The sequence below is a fragment of the Malania oleifera genome, chromosome 5, assembly GCF_029873635.1.
Source record: "Malania oleifera isolate guangnan ecotype guangnan chromosome 5, ASM2987363v1, whole genome shotgun sequence".
Classification (NCBI taxonomy): domain Eukaryota; kingdom Viridiplantae; phylum Streptophyta; class Magnoliopsida; order Santalales; family Ximeniaceae; genus Malania; species Malania oleifera.
In genome coordinates, this window is record NC_080421.1 from 105,149,404 (window position 1) to 105,162,929 (window position 13,526).

The following is a 13,526-nucleotide window of genomic DNA, read 5'->3' on the forward strand; positions in this document are numbered from 1 at the left end:
AATGTTTTTCAATTAATCAACCTAATGAGTGAGTTTTTCAATCAACCTAATTTACCCAATTACTTTGATGACCTACTATATATTTAAAATATTCACAATATTCACACAAATAAGATTACGCAGAAATTAAATAGAGGTAAGGTTAAGAGAGATGCAAACTCGATTTTTACGAGGTTCGGCCTACCCCAACCTACGTCCTCGCCTTGAACAACCCACTCAAGGATTCCACTAAAAATTCGCTCCTTTAGTTGGGACGAAACTTCTCTTACAATCGACTGCTTACAAGAAGTGTAGCTTCCTTCTCTACCCCGATTCACAACTCAAACCGTGAATACAAAATAATGAATACAATTTTCGCAACAACTAAAAATGCTTCTAACCAAGCTAGTGAGTACAAGATAAATTCTAGCACATAATCATATGATAAAACATGAAGCTCAATGAGTGTGTAAGATGTTTTCAATGATATTTGTGTATCAACAAATATATGATCTTTGTATATAGATATATAAATATGATAAAATATCTTCAAAGATCTGAACACAAGTTAGTATTTTTCAACCAAATTTCTCAAGGCTATGTATTTTAGAATCCTTAGGATTTGCTTATCAAAAGTTTTTGCAATAATATCATAAGATGAAATCTTTGTGTAAAATATAAACTTGAATATCTGCAAAGATTCAAACTTTAGAAAAAGTCATTCTTAAATAAACTTTTCAAGTACTAAAATAAGGATTTTTCTTCTCAATAAAAATATTAGATATAAGAGTTTAAGAGATGAAAAACCTTTGATAAATATATTGAATCCAATATATAAATCTCTTATTGATCAAACCACAATCACTATGAATTGCTTGCAAGATGTGTAGATGAAATCCCTTTGAAAAGTTGAGATGATTTGGCCAAAGAATATGAATGTAGTAGAGTGTTGGCAAAATCTTTGGAATGGAGGCACACTTAGCACAAGATAACAAGATTAGTCTCTCAAAAGTGTTTCTTCTTGTGTCTCTAGGATTTAGGGTATTATTAAATAGTGTTCTTGCTATCAGATTAAATCTTGGTTGTTGAATCATTTAAAAATAAAGGTTTTCATCCATATTTGCACTAAGAACGTCATTTTGTGCTGCGAACTTCATCGAAGAATGGGTACATTCGACGACGAGTGTACAACACTCGTTCGTCGACGAGGCCATGAGTTCGTCGACGAGAGCATTGTCTAAAATTTGGGCTCTCGATATTTTTTTCATCGACAAGACAATATTGTTCATTGCTGAGTGGCCTTCATGCGTTCGTCGATGAGACCATGTGGTTTGTCGACGAGGCCTCTAAAATTTGCTTCTAAAAATTCATCCAACCTAGAACTAATGTAAATGAATATTTCATGAAATTCATGAGTCCTAAGGTCAGTCTAGGGAATGTTTCAGCTTCGAATTATGTCCTATGACATATGTAAATACATTCAATTCTAAATACTCATTCCCATTGAAGATCTTGAACTTGAAACTTGCTTCTTCATCATTTTATTCCTCTAATTCCATGCAATGAGCCAAGTGATATGTACTTTAGGTTTCTTGTGGCTTCCATACAAGTATATTGTTCGTGCATTTTAAATCATGATTATGTTCACAAACTCAATTGCACAGGTCAAATACTAAGTGATTTTTCATTATTAAAATAGAATTGGACTCATAGAATCAATATATAGGACCCAGGAATTTGGAAAAATGATGAATCGAGTTTTTGGGTTAGGTTGTCTCGAATTTCAGGGTTAATTTTGCAAGGGATTTAGGCCAAATTTTTGGGGTCAAATTTGGGGTACTAGCTGAGGAAATTGAGGAACTTGGTTGGGATTTATGGGATTGAATTTGGGATTTGGTTAGGGATTTGAGTGTTTATTGCATGCTAGGGTCATGCCAAAAATATAAATTTGAATTGAAAAATTAGTTCCAATTTTTCAAATTGCAAATTTCATTTGATTCAATCGTAATTTCTTCCCAAATCTTGCACCTAATCCTAACATGTAACAACACTCATCCTAATCACACAATCTGAACAACTGAAAAATAAAAAGCATTGGGATACTTACCTCTCAGGTTTCTTTAACTCCTCCTTCTCCATCGCTCTGCTCACTAAGCTTCTCTCTATAGTCCTCTGAATTGGCTTCCTTCTTCTGATTCTCTCTTTTTAATTCTACACTACTTTCTTGTTCAATATTTAATTTGTTTCCTCCACTTTCTTCTTCACTTTTCGAAGTTTTTTTTCTACCTGCTCTTACATTCTGTTTCTCAACAATTTTTCAAATCTCTCTCTCTCTCTCTCTCTCTCTCTCTCTCTCTCTCTCTCTCTCTCTCTCTCTCTCTCTCTATGAATTCTGCTAATCCCAAAAGTCTCTATTATCCCTTTTTCTACCGCCCCCCACCCCCCCCTCGAGGAAAACCTCTCCCCTTTTTATAGGCAAGCTGGCATAGGAACCAACTACATGGGAACTAGATTTCTGGGTATTTGGTGTATGGAAAAGGAAGTGCAGTTGCATGCCATGGCTACTCCCTACGAGCAGTCGTTTGATATTTGGGAAATTAACTTGAAATCTCTTTTGTGCATACACCTGACCATTAAAGAAGTCCCTAATACAAGTAGCTCCAAGAATGAAGACCAAATTTCTTCTTTTGTATTTTCTTTTTCCCTTTGAATATTGTACTTGTCATGCACATTGATGAATGAATGTAAAAAAAAAAAAAAAATGTTCACAAAACCCCATGAATGAAATTTCACTTTAGCATAGTGAAGCTGAGAGAGTTGAAAGGAGAGGTTTGATTAGGTGAATACCTTAGATTGTGCCCCTAATTATTAATGGCTAAAAAGAACTAAAATTGAAGAACCCAATTTTAAAATCTCTAAAACTTTGTTATATAATAGCCGGACTAAATGGGGTGTCAACATTCATTATCATATAAACTTTTTAAGAATAAATATTAAGAAGCAAAATGCACTTTCTAATTAAAAAAAGAAAAGAAAAAATCCTATTTTTATTTTTCTAAATTCAGTGGACAATTCCAGTAGCATAAACAATAACATTTATTAGAAAAAAAAAATTTAATATCAAATTCTAAATGCTAAATTGACATCTTTGGGATAAAATATTAAGAATGAAATTCGAGAAGTTATCTAATTCAAATAATTTTTTCATTAAGCCATCTTCAATATTATTCCTTTTATTGGTGCTTGATAAACATACACTCAAACAATTAAATTCCACAAACCTCGCCATATTTTTAGTGGATAAAAACATGCACAAAGATACATATGAAGCATAGGCAAATATTTTTATGTTTATAGATGCATGGCAAGAGTAATCAAAACAATGAAAACCACTTTTGGTTGAGATTTCCAGTAAATTGCCACATAATTACTTGGTGAAGACTTGGATTGGAGCTTGAGCTTCTCACATTCATGACTAATCCGGTGTAAGGATTCAAAATGGATCCATCATTTCTAAACAACCAACGTTCACGGGATAATCCACTGCAACAAATAATATTGATGATATTGATGTCATCAAATTGATCTTTATAGTGGGAAAGGCACAAGTCTTGACTCCAATATGGTCGTATGGTGCGATCTGGATAGAGAACCCATTGTTGTTCTACCTTGCTTTCACATTCCTCTAACCACACAGTGTTCGACTTTGCTTCCATGCAAAGATCTTTAAATCCAACAATGGACCTAGCAAAAGGCTTCGAATCATTAAGGCGAGCCATCCTTGACGAGAGGAATAATTATTGACCTCTACAGTGAGTATGGTACCACTGGTTCCTGATGTTGCACTTAGAGCAAGTGATGATTCAGAATTTATGACGGTTCCGTCGTCCCTTATTTGCCAGTAAGGATCTTGACCTAGGAAAGGATAGCAATAACTGAGAAATACAATAAATCCCATTTGAGGCACGAGAGAAGCTATGCACCATCCTTTAGACTCGATAGTCCCATCTTTTTTTAAGGTCCATAGCTGATTTGTGTTTGCAGACCTACATGGTGACAAAATTATATGTTGTCCCAAGTCGAAAATTCCATCCTTTACAGTCGAGCAAAGTCCGTTTCGGCCGATGATACGTACTTTGACCTCTTCCTTTGTGCAAGTTCCATCATTATATGCATTCACAACGGGATTTATAAGTAGAGAAGACCGAGGAGTTTGTGGTTTTTCACAAATGTATTACATAATCCCAATAGTGAAAACTAGATCAGGCATCCCGTCGCTCACAGTGAGACGGCCGGAATAATCAGCTCTCTGTAATTGAATCTCTCCGAAGGATCCATCTTCGTTTGACTCCTGGATTCCTCTTGAGAGTTGACTCCAGGATCTCACAAAGCTGATCACCGCACCGTTCGGGCTAAAGCTTCCATAGCTATCACTTCTTATGGTGTCAGCTACTCTTTGCTCAATATGTCGAAACCTCACTGCTTCTGAAATCATCAAAATGCAAATTATAAGAGAACGAGCCACCTTTTCTTGGTCGATGTGCGCACCAGACCTATGGAACAACAAGCTGATAGATGTGTCTAGCTCCTGCATTCCCACTTGAACCCTGTCCAAATCACTCAAACCTGCGACTCTTAGGAGGTCTTTGTAGTTGCCACAGTATGTGAGGGTATTTTGATTTGTGCTTGTGAAGAGCTCCGTGAATGCAACATCTGGAGCTTCTTGGAAGAAGTAGGACTCGTCTTCTGCTCGATAAGCCACCACATACATATTGGTGACATCTATGGCCAACGTCACAACATCCTCTGCATTGTTTGAGAGTTCCACCAGAACAAATCGCTGCGAATCGGACACTGCAGATGGATTAGGCAATACTGGTATTCCATGCCTTGCATCACTCTCATTTGCCACTCGACCTCGAATGGTTTTCAAGAACTGCCTGTAGTATTTTTTGGTGACAAAACCGTTGGTGGTGAATTTCACCGTGGGATAATCAGGGAACGCTGCATTGAGCTGACGGTCATGAGCTCCTTCTCTGGAGCAAATTGGAACTGTGGGCGGCTGATCATGGCCGGAATCTGCCATGGCTACTGTGCTCGAGCAAAGCCATGTCGCCAAAACCACCGTCCAGTACACCACCATGTCTCTGGCGAAAACACCCATATCTCACTCGCCAGGAAAAGCCAGTGCTCTTCACCAGTGCACAGCTACCTCCACTGAATACACTCGTCACCAAAAAGAACAAAAAGGCTTCTTGACCTAGAAAGATCCTTTTTTGTTTTTTTTTATTTCCTCGAGAGATAAGAGCAACTTGACATCAAGATTGAGACTAGAGCTAACAGGGTCCATTGATATTGTTTTTTTTTCTGTTTCTTTTTCTCATAGATTATGAAAATAGGTTTATTTGTCTTGTTAGTTTTTTATTTCTATTGCCGATGTTTTACTATTTATTAAAAATTAAAAATTAAATTTTATAATTTTAATTATTTTGACAACCTATAACCAAAAATTTTAATACACAGAAATAGATTTTTGGATTAAATTATTCATTTTATACACTTTAAAATTAAAATAAAAATTCAATAATCATATAAATTTAAATATAATTAAAAAAATATGCAGAAATTTCAAAAAAAAAAAAAAAGTAATAAAGCCAATTACAAAATAATTTTACGATTTTTTAATTGTCATGTCCAATAACACTTTTATTGTAAAGTAAATTTTAAAAGTAGAAAAATTAAGTTAAATAATTATAATTAATTTTATTTTTGCGATAGTACTTGTTAATGTGTATTGTTTGTAATTTTATTATTTTAATCATGTTTTTACAATATTATTTGATTTAAAATGAAAATGAAAATATTTTAACTAAGTCAGGTTGCTAGTTTCTAGTTTTTAGTTTTTTTTTTTGATTTTTAATTTTTGTTTCTCTAATTTTTTAGAGTAGTGATGCCAAACTATCCCTAAGATGGCCAATTGACTTGCATCCCATATTTCTTTCTTTGAAACTTTTAACATGAAAATATTCATAAGAACCCATTTAATTATTAAAATAGCTTTCACTTTTTTTATTTTTAATTTTTCAAAATCTTATAAAAATATCAGTTCACTTTTCAGTTTAAAAAAAAAAATTTATTTTAAGTGTAGAGAAAATATTATTTGCTTAATATATTGTTGAAAAGAATTTTAATTTTTCATTTATAATTTTCAAATTATTTGAAAAATCGCACTATTTTTCCCAATCTTTAAAATAATTATATATATATATATATATATATGTATGTAAATTAAAATTTTAGGAAAGAATAAAAAAATGTTTTAAATTTTTCTCTCTAAATTTTTAAATTTGGAAACAAGATATGTATATTTTTTGCAATTATTTAAAAATTTTGAATGCAAAAAATAAAATTACTTTTTACAATTAAATAATGCAAAATTTTCATTAGTTTTCTATGTTTTTTAATATAAATGTGGTAAATTAAAAACATAAATTATCTTCTGTTAATTTAAGGGAAAATTAAAAAGCAAAAAAAAAAAAAATTTATAACGACGTAAGTCTTAAATTTTTAGGATTTAACTATTAAAATATTAATTGAGTCAATAGAAAATACATGTGCTACCTCCACCACTTGTAGCGGCAGACCAAAACAATAAACTGTAAAATCTACAGAGATGACGTCGTCTTCATAGAATTCAAAATTTGTTTTTTATCCAGTAGCTTTTTCAATCATAGTCGATTTTAACTTGACATCTCAAATAACTATATTTCATCCCCTCTTCCATATCAAGATTTCAATCTAGAAGTATTAAATTTTAGTCTTTAGAAATTTATATTAACTATAAATTTATACAAACCTCAACAATATAAATAAGGTTATTAAAATTTAATTTGGGAATCATTCTTAGTTAATTAGGTATCGTTCATAAAACGAGTGCCTGAGGAGTACAAATACCTTTTCTTAACATAACTAAACTCCCGATTCCAATCCTGGTATTCGTAAACCAAGACTATTCTTAATTGAGTAGTAATGAGGTGTTTTAACCGCACCAAAAAAATAGATTAATAGCGATTCCAAATTCCAGTTTTTCCAAATAATCACACATTTTTATTTCCCTCGCCTCCCAAGGCACTTTGCTCTAGGGGACGTCACAACAATATACATGAGCATGTTTAAAAAAAATTAAAAACATTATTGTATTGAACCCAAAAAAAAAATTTGTTTAAATTCAACTACAACCTCTCAAATTTAATCAATCATCTAAGTTACTAGTACATTTAATATTTATTTGATTTATCTTTTCATCTTTACATGGATACCCCAATTATGCAAGAAAAGTATTTTTTAATGGTTGAGATTGTATACAATTTTTTTAAGCATAAAACTGAGTTTTTGTATAATAAAATTTGATATATTTAGTAGAAAGTCTATTACCTTAAATGTAAATGATAGTGTATGATGTATATAATATACAAATAGATATTAAACTTGAACTAATAGTAGAAAATATAGAATTTTGATGAATTTCTTAGCTCATCAAGGCGAGAGAGGCAACACGAGAAGATATTTTACACGTGATGTGTTGCCGAGTAAAATGAGAGGTCTCATTCGTATGGATAAGATAAGTATTCCAAGTCTTAGTCTTTAATTAACATAATTTGGTTTTCCTCTAATCTTCCTCTAATTTATGTTTGCAGGTAATTGACATCATTTTGCAGATACTTTGTTTATGTTTGTTTTTGTTTGGTTTTGATTCCATATAGGCATGTTTAGATTATTTTAGTTGGATGACTGATTTTTTTATTATTGGTTTTGATGTTTGGGATAGTTTTTTATAACTTAGTTGTAAATCTCATGTGTCCTACTTGTAACTACAATATTCCTTCGCCATAAGCGAGGACTATCAATAAAATTGGGGTTTCGTTATATATATATATATATATATATATATATATATATATATATATATATATATATAAAATTTATTAGCCAAACTACTTGGGCACCAGACCCAATCTGAGTAGGATTGCTTAGCCATGCTTCATAATTGGCAAAACGAGCACAGTGGAAATACATGTCACTTGGCGAAAGAGAGATAATTAGGAGTTTATCGAAATGGGCACTAAATACTTTTCGAGAGATCTCCTCCAAATCACTGGTATGACTATCGAAATCGTGAGCATCTGCATTTAAGTTCCAGATCCAAGAGGTAGTATTGGGGCCCTAAGCTAATGTTTTTGAGAAATGATCGGGTTTAACCCATTCCTTGAAAGAAGTTTTTATGAGATCTCTATCTACCAAAATTTTGACTTCTGGTTTCGGTGAACGAATAATCATCGAGTCCTCTTGTTTGCAAAGAACATGTACAAAGAAACCTACCAAGAGTTAAGTAATTAATAACAATTAAATAAATGAATACTAGTCTACAGTTTTTATTTAGAAACATTAATTGAATTTTTCGGCCTAACAAGGTTTAGAACCTTATTTTGATGATACCAAACTAAATGAACTTAACATATTTTGCTAAGACCATTTTCAGGGCTTAAATGATAGGTTAAAGAGATTAAGCTCAAAAGTTCTTACAAAAAGACCAAGTTCTTAAAAAAATCAAGTTCAAGTCTTTTTAGAGATGCCCACATAAAGAATATACTAAAAGACTTGGCCCAAAATGAAGCAAAAAACAATTGAAGAAAGGAAGCTCAAAAGAAGGGAAGCCACTACATGAAGACTTAATGTTTTAGAAAGTTCATAATATTAAGAGTCTCATGTAAGTACTTCATATTTTCAGTATAAATGTTTGAAGCTCTTTAGGAATGATTATAGACTTAGAGACCCTGAAAACCAAACTGTAGTCCCAAGAGGGGGGTGAATTGGGTTTAAAAAATTTCTTCTAATTCTTTTTAAGATTCTTGACTTCTTATTGATTTGTCAAATACACAATAAATACTTAAAACAATATTCAATCCACAACCATATACCAACAAAGTAACCAATATAACACAAGTGCTTAAACAATCAGTCAATCAATCAACCAAAGTGTTCAACCTCAATATCCAAACCAGATATGAGATTCAGCTTTTTTTTTGTTTGCAGCCTAGTATATATGATTTTAATTCAACCTCTTAAAGTAAAGATTGATAATGCAAGTTTACTAATATAAAACCCTATATTAATGAATTTGCTTTCTCAAAATGAAGTACAATATAAAATCCAACACTCTTTCCAAAAACTTAGTGTCGCGACGTCCCGGGAGCGCGGGGGCCCCGGGTGGCGAAATTAAAATCAATTTAATATTTTCAAGAAAAATATGGTGTAGGAGTCGCCACTAACCTTTAGTGCGGTTAGAACACATGATTACTACCCCGTTAGGGGTAGAATCGGTCTACATTACCAGAGTTGGGGTCGAGAGTTCGGTTACGCGAGGGGAAGGTACGAGCACCCCCTACGCGCCCGTTCTTACGAACGGTACCTAATTAATTTAAAATTATCTCTAAGTTAATCTAATAATTCTTTAAATTACTCCTTTTTATGAATTTATAAATACATGTAAAAAAAAATAAATAAATAAAGATAACATATACATATATATTCCCTCAGAGCTTAGGGTACGTGATGCCCGAAGGCTCATACCCCCGCAATAAAATCATAGGGATAAAATCGAAAATAATTTACAAAAATAGCTCCCAGATTTATTTTCAAAATTTATAGATTTTTCATAAATAATTTAAAATATTTTCCAAAATTCTCTGGGAGATTTCAATACATGACAATAGGATAATAAATTGACAAATTAAGCTAACATATAATAAGCAATAAAATACCATACGCTATACATATTAAGATACTAAAAATACTAAATCAAATAGTACCAAATAATAATAATAATAATGTATAATGTAGAATAAAATACTAAAAATAACATCATACTGAAATATACTAATATTCTTAATATAAACGTATAACCTAAAAATACTAAATATAACAACATACTTAATATAGCAGTATACTCATATGAATCACATAACAATATAACGATATAAATACATATGTACAATAAAGGTAATTATAATTTACTTCTAATAGTGATAATAATAATAAGGATATGATGTATAACATAATAATTACCTTAATATTAACAAGCAATTAAAGATATGCACACTACACATATAGGTAAATCACTACCTAAGGAAGCAAATCAAATATGGAAACCAATGAGAAGCCAAGGAAGTAATGAAATTAAGGAGAAGATTTATTTCTAAAAATAATATACACCTATTCAATATGGTTACCAAAATTAATACACAACCCTAGATATACAAATATTACATATAAAATAAGTGCAAGAATAACCAAAACCCTAAATAGTGTAAAGAAACCTAGACATGCATAAAAACCTAAATAATATCTACACACGATATGATGACAATAAAAACCTTACTTTGATAATACATAATAGACACAATTTATATTTGAATTATAAAACAAATAATATAACAATAAGAGAAAAACCCTAAATATGAATATATTATTTACTAAATAAACATATAACAACAAGAAAAGGAAAACTTAGTCAATTAACCAGAATACTACTTATTTAACGTATACACAATTCAAAATTTAAAAATTGAAACCAAACCCCAAAAAAGGAAACCTGCAAAAATAAGAGCAAACCAATTAATATTATTACTACAAAAAATTTAAACAAATATTGCCGCAATAAAATGAAACCTAAAACACAATATTTAAAATTTTAACACATACACAATAAAAGGTCTAGCTGTGAATATTAACTACATACTATGGCAAATAGGATATTAATATAAGCACCTATGGAGTCTTAAACTTTAAATATTAAAACAGATCAAAATAAGAAAAGAAACATAAAAATAAATAAGAAAACAGATAGCTAAATAAATAAATAAAAGGAAAATAAAATAACATAAAAATACACGAGCGTGTGTGTGCTGTGTATGTATGTGTGTGTGTTGGCAGGAAAGAGCTTACCGCCGGGGGACTGCTGGAACTGGTGAGGGTGGCCGGTTGCAGACGATGGTGCTGCTGTTGTGGTGGAGAAGGGCTCGGCTGTGCAGCAGAGGGTCTGGAGTGGTTGGCCGCTACAGTAGCTCGAGTCTGGTGTGCTGGCTGGAATGGTGCAGCGGTGGGTGCAGAGGGCTGGCACTGGAGATCCTGGAGGCTGGCCGTGAGTCTTGGATGCCGTGGAGATGCTGTGCCGGGGCTGGGTTGCTAGGTGTGGCTGAGCTTTGAGAGGGTGCAGGGGATTCGCTGCTGGGAGAGTTGCAGGGCTGCTGTGCTGCTGCTGCCGCCGGGTTGCCGGAGATGGAGATAATGATGAGAGGGCTGGGTCGTGAGGTGGTAGGCTGTGAATGGAGAAGATGGGGTTGGCCGAGGCTGACGGCTGGGTGAGCGTGAGCAGGAGGGTTGCCGGGGTTGTGCAGAGAGGGTGATGGGAGATGAAGGAGATGGAGAGAATTGAGAGATTTTTTTTTTTTGGTTTTGGCCTTCTGTGCCCTGTGTCTCCGCTCTTGGCTTCTCCGGCTGTTTTTCTTTTGTGCAGCGCCCCCCCTCCCTTATAAAAAAAAATTGAAAAACCCTAAAACCAAACTTCCCTTTTTTGATTTTCTTTTTTCTTTTTTTTTTATTCTTTTATTCTTATGGTAATAATGAAAAAGGAAATAATATTAATAATAATAATCATAATAATATAAATATCAATAAGGTAATAATAATAATAATACTACCATATAGTAAATAGTAATAAATAATTATAGTAAAAATAAAAATAATAAAGATAAAATAATAATAATAATAATAATGATAATAATAAATAAATAATAGTGATAATAATAAATTACTTATAATAATATAGAAAAATAAAATAAAATAATAATAATAATAATAATATATCAAAAATAATAACAATAAAATAAATGGAAAATAATTATAGTAAAGTAAAAATAAAATAAAGATAATAAAAGTACTAGTAATAATAATAATAATAATAATAATAATGATAATAAAAATACTAGAAAAATAATAGTAGAGTACTAATAATATAGGAAAATAATAATAATAAAATAATAATAATAATAAAAATAATAATAATAAAATAAGAGGGGACCCAGTGTTCTATTTGGCTAGGGCAAAAATAGGGTGTCTACACTTAGACTTTAAATAAACTTTCAGTTAAAGAGTCTTTGGGTGTTTCACTAATCAACGTACTTCCATACGGTTTTCACAAAGTATGGATCAACCAACGTACTCCCTTTCAGTTTCTGCAATCCTAAAAACAAATTAAGCTTAAGTTTATTTAATATCTAATCTACGTAGTGTATATGATCAGAAATTGAACTACAACCACACAGTTAATCGATGCTGAAAGCAAAGAGAGTAAGGGAAAGAGAGAGACACCGGGTTTTTACGAGGTTCAGCTTATCCTCAGCCTACATCCTTGCCTTTGGCAAATCACCAAAGGATTCCACTAAACCAGTTCCTTTTCGGGCGGAACAACATCATTACACACTCCTTTAGTAGGCTAGAGCCCACCTTATAAGATTTTGCTTTTTGCTTGCTGTAAATGAAAGCCACTGGACTACAAAAGTTCAAATACAGGGGAGACAGGGAGAGAATAAGCTTTACTGTGAAAGAAGAAAAAGTTGAACTGAGAGGGAATTTCCGTGAATATTTTTTGTGTCCAAATTACTGTACAGGATCAGTATATATAGAATACAAAAATGGAATCAAAAGAATCAGTTGGTTGCAACCACAGGGAATAATATACATCTATCTTCTAACAATTTTCTGTAACAGAAAAGAAGAGAAACAAAAACAAACAAAAAAAAACAAAAAAAGGAATCTGAGCTATTATGGACAGTTGGCTGCAAGCATCTTAGTCTCCGTCAATCTTCAACAGCCCCCACAAGATGGAGAGTAGAATGTCTCTTCTACTCCCATATTGGATAAGCAAGAATAGAAGGCTTGTGAGCCTAAGCTCTTGTGAGAATGTCTGCCACCTGCAACTTGCTTGTCACATGCTTTGTTTGAAATGCAACCCCTCTGATTTGTCTCTAATTAAATGAAAATCTATTTCTATATGCTTTGTCCTCTCAGGAATATGGGATTGGTGGCAATGTGTATAGCTGATTGTTGTCACAGTACAGAAAGCAGCTTGTGGACAATTTGTAAATCTTTAAGTAAATACCTAAGCCAAGTCAATTCACAACTGACATTTGCCATTGCCCAGTACTCTGCTTTGCAGAAGACCTAGGACCACACTTTGTTTCTTTGACTTCCAAGATAGCAAGGATTTCCTAAGGAACACTCAGTAGCTTGTCACAGACCTCCTAGTGTCTGAACAGCCCCCCCAATCTGAATCGCTAAACCTTTGAGTTGGATTTTGAGTCCGCTGGATGGAACAAACCCTGCCCTGGTGACCTTTTGATGAACCGTAATACCTTGTGAGCTACTGCAAGTGTGGCATCTTGGGTCTGCACGAATTTGAAACATGTAACATCATGGCCTGAGTAAGC

General features: G+C 32.7%; 2 protein-coding genes across 2 annotated transcripts in view; both read right to left on the reverse strand.

Annotated features, from left to right (window-relative positions):
* LOC131155284 (ricin-like) overlaps window positions 1-13,526 on the reverse strand; it is a 384,954-nt gene that overhangs the window by 327,331 nt on the left and 44,097 nt on the right. The gene's annotated exons all lie outside the window — the stretch shown is intronic.
* On the reverse strand, window positions 3,348-5,126 carry LOC131155285 (ricin-like). The gene has a single exon (XM_058108318.1). It carries the CDS (start codon window positions 5,120-5,122, stop codon window positions 4,214-4,216), a length of 909 nt encoding a protein of 302 aa, XP_057964301.1. The 5' UTR covers window positions 5,123-5,126; the 3' UTR covers window positions 3,348-4,213.